This window comes from Hirundo rustica, chromosome 2 (genome assembly GCF_015227805.2).
Source record: "Hirundo rustica isolate bHirRus1 chromosome 2, bHirRus1.pri.v3, whole genome shotgun sequence".
In the NCBI taxonomy this organism is placed as follows: Eukaryota; Metazoa; Chordata; class Aves; order Passeriformes; family Hirundinidae; genus Hirundo; species Hirundo rustica.
The window spans coordinates 43349227-43363179 of NC_053451.1; the positions used below are offsets into that span (position 1 = coordinate 43349227).

The 13953-nt window shown below is 38.3% G+C and overlaps 1 protein-coding gene across 6 annotated transcripts in view; it reads right to left on the bottom strand.

Moving 5' to 3' along the window:
* ALKBH8 (alkB homolog 8, tRNA methyltransferase) overlaps positions 1-13953 on the bottom strand; it is a 54110-nt gene that overhangs the window by 29433 nt on the left and 10724 nt on the right. For 4 of the 6 annotated variants that reach the window (XM_040054944.2, XM_040054938.1, XM_040054939.1 and 1 more), the window contains exons 2-8: positions 11680-11812; positions 10701-10841; positions 8537-8777; positions 7356-7487; positions 6403-6498; positions 4922-5026; positions 1905-1975 (exon numbers count right to left, since the gene is read on the bottom strand). In XM_040054944.2, the coding sequence (XP_039910878.1) occupies positions 1905-1975; positions 4922-5026; positions 6403-6498; positions 7356-7487; positions 8537-8777; positions 10701-10832 (777 nt within the window). In that variant the 5' untranslated portion in view covers positions 10833-10841; positions 11680-11812. Of the gene's footprint in view, positions 1-1904; positions 1976-4921; positions 5027-6402; positions 6499-7355; positions 7488-8536; positions 8778-10700; positions 10842-11679; positions 11813-13441; positions 13500-13759; positions 13835-13953 lie in introns of those variants that run through there. The other 2 variants (XM_040054941.2, XM_040054942.2) reach the window with 2 other exon arrangements.

Below are 13953 nucleotides of genomic sequence, written 5' to 3' on the forward strand. Positions count from 1 at the left end.
TGGGCTTTCCACAAGAATGCCATGGACTTACTGGAGCAAGTCCAGGATAGGGCCATAAAGACTATTAAGAGATATCTTTACATAAGGGGATGCTGAAAGAATTGAGACTGATCAGCCTGGACAAGAGATGGCTCAGGGTCACGTAAGATGGCTCTTATTAATGTGTATAAATACTTGATGGGGAGGAATGAAGAAGGAGCCAGATTCTTCCTAACACTGTCCATCAAGCGGACAAGAAATAATGGGCACAATGTAAACCCCATGCCATTCCATCAGAACACAAAGAAACAGTTTGGATTTTTTCTGCGTCACAGGTCAAATACTGCCAAAATTGCCTAGAGAGGTTCTGGAGTCTCCATCTGCACACATATTCAAAACACAACCAGACACAGTCTTGGACAACCTACTTCTTCTGACCCTACCGGAGCAGGAGCTTTGGTTACATAACCTTAAGAGATTCCCTCTAACCTAAACAGTTCTGTGGGCCTGTAAAGATGATATAAAAAGTTTTAGAATCTGTGGTGATAATTAAGTGACCAGGCTAGAAGGGTGTTTGTTTTTAGTCCTCTGTTCTGCCAGACTTCTTTTTCATAAGCCAAAGCATTTATTGGCGTTATTAATTACCACAGTCGGTCTAACTCAGATCCTGGAGGGACAAGCCTATAAGCAATTGAAAGAAATGCTCTTTCCATTACTCAGTATAATGAGGCATTCCACTTCTTTTTTTTCCTCTGAAGTGTCTGCCAATTTCCAAGACAGAATACAAAACCAGCTGGGTTGCAAGGTTATTTCTTTATGAAACTTTTTATGTAAATCTGTGCATTTACTGTTGAGGAGAAAAAAGGACAAGACACATGGCTTTATGCATGCTTTCCACCACATTGCAGCCTAATGTATTCAGGTAGGAAAATAAGTCATCCTACAGAGAGAACAATAAAGAGAAGAAAAAGACACCAAAGGCTGATGCTGTATGTGTAAGTCTAATTATTTATTAACAGAGTGTGTAAATTTTGCCTGTGGTAGGATTTAATAGGGAATAGAGAAGAGGGCTTCACTCCTAAAATAGATAACTCACGTATTACTGCAACTGTTATTTTCGTTTTAAAATCAGATGAAGAGCTAAGTGCACAAAACCACAAAGAAATCATAAAGAATGGTAAAAGTACTAGAAAGAAAAGCCACAAATAATGCAGCATTTCATGGGCCATTGGCTTGTTTTACTACATCTGTGCTTTGATTGCCTGCCCCTGAAAAGTGTATTTATGGCCCATCAGGAAAAGGCACTGAAATTTGTGAGATACCTAACAGGCTGTAATCCAACACCTACATCTGAAATATCTAGAAATGGTCCAAGTGTGGCTCCGTCCCTGGTTGAAATGTACACATTCCAACCCTTTACAGCTTCAAAATGATCCAGGCAGTCCACTTCCCAGAAAGGTTTGTATTTTTCACATGATTAAAAAAAAATCACTGTGCTTTTGGCCACTGAGACCATCACAAAGGTATGCTGCAATATAAAAGTCCAGAAATGCACTGCTTACATTGTTACATCAATGAAGTAACAGAGCATCTGTGCCAGAGTCAACCTTTTCATTGAAATGGAAAGGATAAGAAAGCTCAGGGCTGCAGCGCTGAGGCAGAATGTGTGAAATTAAAGCTTGAAATAAAGACGAAGGAAGGTCATTGGAGACCTGGATGCCAAGATTTAAAAATCCTTGATATCAATGGCAAATCTTCCAGTGACAACATCGTATTCTAGTTCCTCATTTAATTAGCATATCACACCACCTTTCATACTTGATATTAAGTTCAGACAAATGTGGACAGACACCATGGAAAATGAAACAATATAAAAATGGAACTTCTCAGTAAAGCATCAGACCACATGCAAACATTAAGTTTACCTCAGCTCCCAAACTGAGAGAGATTATTTCATCTTCAAAAGCAGAATGTGTATCAATATGAGGGGGAATTCCTGTTATTAAAAAAAACAAACAACAAAAAAGTCACTATAACAATAATAACAGTAATAGAGCGCTATCTCCATTAGAAAGCTCTATTTCTATGGATGTTCATATGGAAAACTGGGATATATATGGTCAAAAAAAACTCATCATAAAAAAGAGAATTGCCTTCCTTAAGAATTCAGGGAAATTGTCTTATTTACACACGCTGATTAGATGGACATAACCTAAGTGTCTTGTATAATCAGTAGAAATACCTAGAACATAGTTCAGGTTACTTCAAGGCCTCGCTCACTCCTGGATGACTCCAAACGCTGTCCCTGCTGCAGAGAGCAGCTCAAACACTTTGCTCTCCTTGTAGGCAGTTCAGCCCTTAACAGCAACAGTTATGGTAAATATGGCAATTTTGGGCTTTAGTTCATCCATGGTTATATGGATCATACTTCCTCAGTCCCTTCACAGAGGAGTAATCTCAAATCCCTCTATTTCCTAGGCAAATGACTGCGTTAAGGGTTTCAGCTTCAGCATTAGGACCTACTACCTCTGAGGCAGGCACTGTTAGGATCAAGTCCTGCCTCTGCTTTGCACTTCCTAGGCGACACACATCACTGCTAGGCTAACCCCTCGATAATACATCTGTCAGTGTACGTATGAGTACACACACATAACTGAGAAGTGCCAAAAGGATGGTCATTTTTTAGGGTTTGTTTAGATTTCTCTTTCCTATCTGCTAATTGGAAAGAAACTGCCAATCCCTGCAGCTTGTGTCACACATTTTAATGCCAAGTGCTTGAACAGCAATGTGCATGTCACAGCAAGATCTCACCACATGGTGGGGAACAGCAGTCAGCACTGGAGCAAGGGGGAACAGCAGACAGCTTGGGAGAACTGCAACTGCACCTTCCTCTGATCCTCTGCAGGCCAAGGCAGACAGAGTCATTCCTACACTGTCCACACTGAAACAGTTAAAAATTCTACCCAAGTTCATTTTGGGCTCTGTAGAAAATTCCTGACCTGAAAACAAATTTTTCTGACGTGTCAGTCAGCTCTATGAAGCACCCTTATTATACAGCAGATTTTACATCCAGATGTAAATATTCTGAACTCCATTCCATTCAGTGAAAACAAGAGAAGTGTTTTATGAGACCAACATTTAGTCTGACAGAAAATCAGTGAGACTTGAAAACCAAGGACAGAGAGGTACCTGTTTGTTACGGATCATAACTTTTCCTCAGTACAAAGCACTGAGGATCTGCCTTAAGAGGCAAACTGAAGTCTGTGCAATTCACTGTGCAGCAGGAGAACTCTGACAGCTCTCCACAGCATCATCGATAATTCAACCAAGACCACACTGACCCACCCACCTCATTCAATGTGCCTTATGTGTGGCCCCTCCAGCTTAGATACTCATGGCCATAACTCACTTTCTAAAATCTCACATATAATTCCCAGTGAAAAAATAGCTCAGAATCAAGATGCAGACAGTATTAATCTGACTGCATTCTGTGCTCATTCATATCCTAATGATTTGCACTTAAGAAATGGTATTTTGCTTTGGGCTTGGGTTTTTGTTTAATTTAAAAAAAAAAAAAAACCTCTTCCATCCATTCTTGATAGAAATCTACAAATCAAACTCATCTCCTCAGATGTCCCGGCCAGTAGTACACAACTGGATCAATTTAATACATTGTTAGATACACAAACAGGATCAGCTTTTCAGACCCTTGTTCAGCAGACGCTGTAATAGCTGTCAGACATTCATTCTGAGAGTAAAGCCATGTTCTTTCTTCCTAAGGACAAATGAGATATTCACCCTGGAAAGTAAGCCAGATACTAAACCTTCATGACTCAGCTTAGCAAAAAGTACAGCACATGATTTATTCCCTCGAAGTGTAATTATTTTTTTATTTTTCTTCAGAAGCCTTCAGTTTGGGAAAAATTACAAAAAATACAGTAATTCCTTATTTCTAAGATAAGGGAACACTGCTTGCATCGTACTTAAGGCTCCATATATCACATGCACTAACATTATTTCATATGTACTAACAGCAAGAGCCATTTCCAGGAGACTGTATGCACATTACAGGAAGCAATACAAGTTTGGAGGAAAAAAAATGCACTTAACTAGAAGACCAAATATGACTATTTATTCCTATATTTTTTTAGAGTTAGTTTTCAAATCATGGCCTTGGACTCAAACACCATTATTTTCCATAACAGTGTTATCAAAAACTGCACATCTGAACCTAAGTTCCCATGCGCAGAAACCAGTATTAAGACTTTAGTTTTGATTCAAAGCATCTCTGGTCACAGTTAAATCCTGTCCCTACATCATTCCACAGTTAGATGTTACATTCTCCTGCTTTTTAGTGAAGTTGTACTGACTTGGCTGGGATGTAGTTCATTTGTTCCACTGAATGGTGCTATGCTTTGGATTTGTGATGAAAACAGTGTAGATAATACATGGATGTCTTACCTCTTTCTGAGCAGTGCTCACACAGCATCAAGGTCTCACAGCATTTATGTTTCCCTGCCAGCAAGTCAGCTGGGGGTGCACAAGAAGCTAGGAGGGGACACAGCTGGGATAACTGACCAAAAAAATATTCCATATGATCACAAGACATCGTGATCAGTAATAACATTAGGGGTCAAGTTTACCAGGGATTTCATTACTCAGGGACTGGCTGAGCACTGACTGGCCAGTAGCCATGGATTAATTTTTTTTTTTTTTTTTTTTTTTTTTAAATCACTTGTCTTAATTTTGTTTGTTTCTTCTTTTAACTTACTAAACTGTCTTGATCTCAACCCATGAGCATCCTCACTTTTATCTTCCAATTCTCTCCTCTACTTCAGTGAGGGGAGTGAGCAAGCAGCTGCATGGTGCTTAGTTACCTACCAGGGTTAAACCACTATATAAAATAAAGAGCTCAAAGTTTTTGAGGGAAAAATAAAATTACCTTGTCCAGGTTCATACTGATTTATGGTCAGTTGATCAGGCTTATGTCTGATATATCCTTGCTTTAAGCACTTCTCCAAGAATGGGATGCAAATTTCAGGAAGACCTAGTTATAGAAAGAGAACTGTAAACAAGACAGGACAGCTTTTTACAACAAATGTAACTAGGAAAACACAGAGAAGTAGCTTCATACACATGCAAGTCCAACTTTAATGATAATTACTCTGCATCTGCTGCTAACACATCAGAATTGGGAGCCTAATCTTCAAGTACAATATATTTTTAAGATCTCAGAATTAGAAAGGCCACTCTTCCAAGGCCTCTGCATTCAGAAGCAAATTACTCCTTACAAACGGAAACTGTAGTAAAATAAAACCACATCAAATCAGAGGCAAAGTTTTCACCAATTACAATAAAAAGGTTGCAGTCAAGAATCAAAATTATTATGCAGAGAGTCAGTTGTGCAGAGAGCTCTCTAAAAATTAATTCCCTGGAATAAATGCTATTGAATTAGATTAAATATCACCAAAAAAAAAAATCTGCTGAAGTTAAGCCGGTCTTAAAACAGGAATGGAAGGTATAGTCCTCCACTGAAGCTTTGCTTTGCTATTTTACCTGAGGACTTGATTGAAAAATTCTGAAGGTAACATCAACAAACATTTTACTACTCTCCCTTCCATGAATCTACTGATTTTTATTCTTGTTTTCTCCCAGGAAGTGTTTATGCTTTTCTCACACATAAAATAGTCTGTGAGACTAGGAAACAATTCACATATCAATCCTCTTACAATGATATAGCTTCACAGTTAAAATCTTAATATATTATTAATAACATATTAATAACAATATAATAACAGATTATTGCATGCGACATCCACCCCAGCACATATGCATCACCTTAAACACCTTCAAGTTTTACAGGAATTTAACTCTCCTATTTTACTATTTTTAAATCTAAGTCTATAAGATGAGTCACTTGCTTTGCTCTGACTCACAGCTTTTAACTCCAAATATGAGTTATTGAAACCTTTACAAAATTGCTTTCAGAGCAAAGGAAATTTTATTTCAGTGTGCATCCAGCAAGCTTCAAGCTGGTTGAGATGAATATATACAGCAACATACGTCACATTCCCCAAATAAATTAATATGCAATTTGTAACACGTAATTGTTTTATGGAACAAAAAGCTAAAAAAGAATGACAATCCCAATTACAATCTACAATCTCAAAAGCCTTATTTAACCAGATCTCAACAAAGGGCAGCAACCTCTGGCTCCAAGTGACTAGGCAACAAGCTTAAAGCACTAAAAATAGTTTGGAATGAATCTCAAAATTCAAAAGCACTTTTGTGTGTGCTTAAAATACAGCAAAGGCTCTCCCTTAACCAGACCCACACAGCCATAACTCAGCAAGGCTTAAAGGCTTTACATAATGGTTCAAACATCAGCGCAAAATAAGCACAGTTTAATATGGAAGTTCTCACCTTCAGGTAATGGTTTGTCTTTATCAACATTATTGTTATCATAGCGAAACTCGTATCCAAAATGCTTTACTCTTCTATGCTTTAAAGTCTTCTGGGCTGTAAAAACACGTAACTTTACAGTAAGATTAGACTACACAAAACACTGCCTGCAATTTACTATGTTTCCCTATTCCATCCTACCTGTTAAGCATAAACATTCTTTAATTAGCAGTTAAAGCCGTTTATGTGGCTCTCATTCTCCATGCACACACTTCTGCTTTTTATCTTTTGTAATTCATCAAGTATCACATTCACTGCTGTTTTGAGTCAAAGGGATGGTGGTTTTGTATATGCAAGAAGCAGGGAATACCATTTTTTTTTGAGCCAAGCTTAAAGCATCTTTTTCTTGCTCTGATCTCTGAATTTTCACATGATGAACACCCTACAGATACATCAAGAGCCACCATTCACATTAATCACCAAGTAACACATTAGCTAAGGTCAACATAACCTTTTGCTCCATGGAACAAATTTACACAGGAACTCTGAAGTGATTTCCAAGAATTCATTTACTGAAGGATGTAACTCCACAAACTCAAGTAAAAGTATGAAAGCATCCACAATGTATACCTCACTAAGTTGGTTTTTTTACATAAGAGAAGACATGGCTCTTCAGCTGGATGCCAAATTATAAACAGTCCTGTACCCGGCACAAGACACATAAACAAGACTTTAACTGTCTCTGGATGCAGGTTTGTTAGTCAAGTAAATCCATTCTAGAATATCAATTCAGATCACTTGCCCCAAGGAGCTGACCACTTGCAGTTTAAGACCCAATTTCTAAAATGCTAAGAACAAACACAGAATCATTTCTGACAATACATTTACCAAGATGCAGACTTCCTGTAACCTGAAATGGCAGGAAAAAAACAGCGAAAAGTATAGAGTATCTGGATTCCTATAGCTGTACCCACCATTCTGAGTATCTTCATCACCTTTCCAGTCAATACTTTCCAACATCCTCCTTTCTTCCTCTGGAGAAATAATCTTTTCAATTATCATTAAGCCTGGAGGTAAGCTTGCAGGAACAGCATTTTGCAAGGAAACTGAGGTATATGAAAAAAAGAGAATTTTGTCACTCTTTAGAGGGAAAAAAACCTGTGTTCTCTATGGGGATATAATTACTTTGTATGAGAATGTAGTACAGCTGCAGAAATGTTTAATGATACAATGGAGTCCATTGTGGTCTTATTTGGAGAATAAATTATTCCTTTTTGTCATGACAAAACAGGGAAAGGCCTGAGTTTTGCATCATTCAAGCACCTTCTAAAAATTTTACTGCATAAGACAAACAAGACTTTATACTATTCAAACACAAAACCCCTTGTGGTTTTCCTGTAAAAATAATGGTAAACAGAATTTCCCGATCACTTCAAGGTTCTACCTGAATTTCATTTTAGTTTTGTAAAATTTTAGTGATTTACCGTATCAGCAGATTGCTTCCATAGCCAGAGAGTACTCTGTAATCAAATACGTACAAATGTGGAACACAGAACAATACCGAGGTGAACGTGAAACATAACTGATGTTGGGACATTCGGTTTGCTATCCTAAGAGCTCAAAAAAAGCTATTTGCTGGCAGAATGTACAGACCAACACCAGGAACCCTTCTTGCTAGGCAGTAGGAAAGCTCACAGAAAGAGCAACAGTTCTTGTAAATAGCTTATAATCAGACAAAGAAGAACTACTGAGGAGAAGGGGGGAAAAAGACAGAAATTTCATTGTGCATATTTTTCTTCTTGGAGTTGAGATAGAGATTGCTAGACTAGGATCACACAAGAAATCCAATGAAATGTCCATAGATGCTCCTGGCTCATTAATCACACAACTTTCATATGCAGCATTGAATTGTCAGGAAATTACTCAAATCTTTTTTTCCCTTTTGCTTCCAAGTAATTGAGTTGAAATTAGAGAGCCCTAACCTGGACTACAAAGAGCAAAGATTATTTTATGTCCTGAATCTCTGATTCTAGCTTTCATTCTCTGTGTCTACAAAAATTAGTGTGCTTTTACCTGTATTTACAACCCAGGAAGTAAAAGCAAAAGGGAGCAATATGCAGGAAGCTGAATATACAGGACAGCAGAAAATCTGTACCTTTTTCCACAAAATTAATATATAGAACAATGTTTTGGCCACAGTCTTCCAGTGTTACTTCCTTTCCATTAAGAGCATTAAAGGCTTTCTTGGCTTCTTCTGTTGTCCTATATTTCACAAACGAATATGGTTTATTCGGTGGCATTAAGAGTGTTTCCATTGCTCCATACTCTTCTAGTATCCTGAGCAACTGCTGCCTACTCATCCCATTACCAAGACCAGCATTGGCAATAACCAGGCTCTAATTGAAAAAGAATTAAAAAACAAAACAACACAAAAGAATTAGTGAATAACGTTTGTTCATTTAAAAATAACATTTTATCAAGAGAACAGAACTATAAAGAAAATCTAAACCGATGAGCGGTCTTTTACGTATTCTGTACAAGATATTTACATTTCCAGGAGCTTGTTATACAAGGCTAAGGCAACCTTTGCTTGCCCAGCACGTGGTCTGGCTGAAAGCCTTGCAACCTCCATCAGAAACCTCCTCAGTTAATGTATGCCTTGAAAGCGGTGTGTGTGCATCAAGTGTACTGCAAGCAAACAGTGGCACCGGCACACATCATTTTGGAGGTTTCTGAGACTGCTGGGAAAAGTGTTCAATTATTTCAAATGACAGCATTCCACTTCTCTGAAAACAAAACAAAATAAAACAAGAAGAAAAAAATTAAAAAAAAAAAACAGGAAATGAGGTTTAGAACCAAAGAAGAGGGTCATTAAAAAAAAATTGATTATACACTAAGGACTGCTATGATTATGCCTATTGTGAAGGCTCTGTTAACATCTGTTCTAAGCTCTGCATCAGGCTGTCTGCTGCAGATCATATTTTTCAATGTTTACTTCATTATTAATTACTGCTATTTTCTAGAATGTTACTGATGGAAAGACTCGTGTGTGAAAGGCATGCAGAGGTTCAAACCACTCCTTTCATTTAATCTACAAAGATACCACTACACAACTGCTGCAGCACATACAGCAACTGATGATATAATTTAGAGATAGTCAGACTCTTGCACAAAGCCTGGAAGTATCTTCTATATTCCTGACACAAGTTTACCACTAGCACTATGAATTCATTTCATATATCACTTATTCAAATGTTCTGTCACCAAAAAGGACCTTGCTGGATCCCAAAATTACTCTTTGGATAGATTAGATGGCTAATTTGGTACCTGGGACAGTTTCAAGGGGAACAAGTCCCAAATTACAGACCCATTTCCAAGCAACACTAGAAAAACACCGTTTTTGTTCTAAAGAGTTTACAGTATAAACAAGACTGCTGAGTCATTAACATCTGTCCATGTGGTGTGAAATCTGAGCAAAAGTTAAACCAAATTTTATTACAAAAAATTAAAAACATCTAACTGTTGTTAATAATGTTTCCACATTTGAATGGGAAAAATTTGCAGGATCAGGATGAACAAGCATAGGGTAAATGATACTGCTCTACAGTGTCTCAAGCCATTTGTATTTCCTCATAAATGAGAGAGGGAAATTAGAAACTCTAACTTTCCTTTCTGTCTGGAAGTTCCTGTCACGTTTTGCAACATCAGTATTTGTGAGGTCATTCTCTGATCTGCTGTGGCAAAACACTACCAATCAAAAATCTAAGCTGCTTTCTGCTAGGTCTCTTATTCTGCAAGGAAGGAGAAAGCTGTCCCCATTTAAACAGCTACAAGTCAGCCAACAAGTTCAACTCCCACAGAACAACAGCCTTAATTTGTTTAGAGGATAAAAACAAAATGGAAAGGATTTCCAAGATAGGCATGTTTTTAATGGGGAGCTTAGATGAGACAAATTACACTTGACAGAGAACTATGGAAGACAGAAAGGTACAGAAATTAAAAGTCTGAGGAAAAAAAAAAAAAGACCACAGAGAAAGAGAAGAAAAGTTTATCTACTTCAATAGCATTTCCAATGCTTCCTCCTCAACCTAAGTAACCACTGTTTGGATAAGGTTAAAAAACCTTATCCAAAGGCCATCCAAGTCTCTCTATAGACACCCAGCTGCTGAAGTACATTTCTGCTTTGAAATCAAAGAAGCACAGAAAGCCCTCAATCTCGGGAAGTGCATTTTTAAGAACTGCATTTTACATATGACACATGAGAAAACTCAGATAAGCAGCATTTTAACACCACCATCAAAATCACAACTGCCAGTCACCTGTGTGGCATGGGAGATGCACTTGATGCCCTCATGTCTCATCAACGTATGCTGAGCTCTGACTTGCTTCCTCAATACCTTCTTCTTCATTTTCTGGACTTTCAAATTATCTTCACTGGTTTTAGCTTCCATACTGGCGTTCTAGAAAGCAGAAATAACAACACATCGTGAGTGTCCTGCTTGAAAATAATCTCTTCCAAAAATAAAGCTTTAAAAGATTGCTACGATGCTCAATTTCACTTTCCCACTTTTCCTCTTCATTCCTTTATTCGCATTCACAGTATCACTACATCCATTTGTGGGTTTTAACCTGTCTGCCCCTCTTGTTTTCATACAGTAATTTCAGCTAGTTTCCTTCTCTCTATAGTCTCTCCAGAGCAGAACATGAGAAAAAAATTATGTTTGGAACTGTCAGGAGATTTTTATTGTCTCAGCTTCTCAGTTATTCTCATGCCTCACCAAATGCTTGAGTTGGAGATGAAATGTTTGACTCCTTTTACCTAACTGCAACTAAGTGTGACATTTGGCCAAACTTGCCTTTCTTGAGAGTGGAAAAATGTGTGTAATACTTAGATGTCCTAGAGCAAGCAACTAGGATGCTTCAGTTGTCATTGACCACATCGCCCAAACTTCATGCAAATCACATTCCTGTTGTGAGAAGGAGCAGGAAACCTTGTGTGTGTGTATATATATATACACACAACTGAATTTAATGGCAACACAGCATTTACCAACCAGTGAGTACTTAAAGGTCACTGGAATTCTCCAGGTTTTGCTGCATCTTTTGCCACTTTTAGTCTAACATTATATTGAGATCCTACAGTACCTTCCCACATTTCTCTGTGCCTACATTATTTTCCTTCCTTTTTCCTACTTCTTTCAAAACCCAGGGAGGAGTCCAGATCTCATTATATTATGACAAAGCTCCCAGACACTGGTGCAGCTTGACTTTACCTCTCCCTATAACATAACCCCTTACCTGTATTTTAGAAGTATCTTCTTCGCCAAAAATCCTCCTCAACAGTATAGCTGGACAATCCAACAGCAGTTGTCTGTCCTATTCCATTCTTTTATCCTCAACAACCTGACAACAATCCTTCTGTTTTCTTTTCCTGTCAAAAAATGGTTTTGTTTCAATTATTTTTAAGGAAAAAAACTAAACAAAACTAGTTGCAATAATTTAACTCTGTCACCTACTCCAACACTCACTCATCCACTTGCATGCCTTATGGCTTGCATGGCTGCAGAGCTGCTTCCCAATACCTAAAACTGCAGACATAATCATGATAATATGACAACGTACCAAAAAACATGGCAAAGGTAGAAAAACCCTCATATTAGCATTTGCTGCAATTTTGTGTTGAATGACTTAGCGACAAATTTGTTTTAAACAAGCACTGATATGCTAGTAAAATTGTTATAACATATTGAAGTGTTGCACAGGAGCTGTGAATGCTGCAGCATTACCATCATCAACCTGCTCAACTTTTAACTGAACTGCATAAGAAAAATCTTTAAAGAAAATCAGAATTACACACAAAAACAAACTAAAAACCTAACACCCAAAAGTGTAAGATAACTAGAAGCCAAGGTAACTGAGAGAAGAAAAATAGAAGTCTCATGGAAAGAAGAACAGAAAGTTTTTATTAAGTAAATTCTCCTAAGTGCATCTAATGGCTTACTCCTACCAAGATTCAGCTGATTTGCAGGCTCCTTCAGCAAGCCTACTATAACCAAGCTGCACAATTATAAGATTTCACAGAATCACAAAGTCATTTAGGTTAAAAAAGACCTCTAAGGTTGAGTTCAACTGTTAATCCAGAACTGCCAAGTCCACCACTAAACCCTGTGTTCCTAAGCATCACCATCTACACAACTGAGTCCAAAAGGCTTGGCCTGCCCCACTTTATTTGCCACACACAGGTAACAAATGCCCACATCTTTACAGTCTACACATGTGCAGGTTCCTCCGCAGAGGGTGTCAGCCAGTCCCAAACTACTTCACAGGGAACTGACACATCTTTGACTTGATGAGTTTACAGAAAGAAAGCAAAAATACAGGACAGGTTAATACTTTGGAACCAAGCAAATTGGATTCAGATGGAAAAGCATGGAGGCTACGCACATCACCCATACCAATCAGACCACCGTCATGCAGCCTGCAGAACAAAGGACTTCCAAATGAAAGGTTGAGGCCTCTGCCATAACATCTATACCTCTACATATTGGAAGATTTCATCTGATCTCTGGGGAAAGCAGCTCTGAGTTTAGTCAGGCCTTTAGTCAGGTCCTCACAATGCCCACATTCTCCAGGCAAAAAGCAAAGAAGTCATGCCACAGTACTTGTCAAACTAACAGAAAAACTGAAAGACTTTTATCCTTTCATAACCCCTGAACTAAACAACTGAACAAGGCACAGCTGAAGTGTGATTCAGCTGTCTAAGTAACATGTAACACTGGCAGAGATGACCTGTCCCCAAAAGTCAGCCTTTCATCCGCTGCTCAAGAAGCTGAAGACTTTCCTGATGTGCTGTGTCATGCTTGCCAGCATCACTCTGGTGCCTCCAGCCTTGGAAGGCACTTATACCTGCATAGCTGAGACAGCGGGATATTCCCCCAGTCTCTGTCTGAACAGGGTCTAAACTCTCTGTCTTGTCTGTTACATCATTACCAGCGGCTAAATTCGGCAGGCACAGAAACCAAGTCTGCCCTAATTTCTGAATAAAAGAATCACACTCAACTGTATAGGATACTTCATTTGCTAGGATCTTGCCATTGCCTTTAGGAAGGCCACTATGACTACAAAAGAAAAAGGGTAAATCCACTATTACATCTATTATTGTTACTACCCAGTTTTACAAAAGGTATTTTTAAAAAGTAGCTCCTGAAAATACACACTGAAAACGGTTTCCCCTTGCAATATGAGCTAAGGTTATAGCATGTCACTAAACCGGACTAAAGTTACTACAAAGGTTAACGTAAAGCATTAATGCAACGCACGAAGCTTATTTTGTAGAAGCCTTATTTGCTGTAGAAGTCACTTCTGGAAACCAAAGTACCTGCTGGCTGGGCAGAACTGAGCGGCGGCTGCCGGCAGAGGGAGCGCCACGATCAGGGATAAGTTGGGCTCTTTGTTACTCAGTTTTCGCTTGGCTTTGTGCCGCAGACATGTCACAAGAAACGTATAAGGACACAGTATTCACATAGACATATGGGAGGGAATATATATATACACACATACATACATACATAT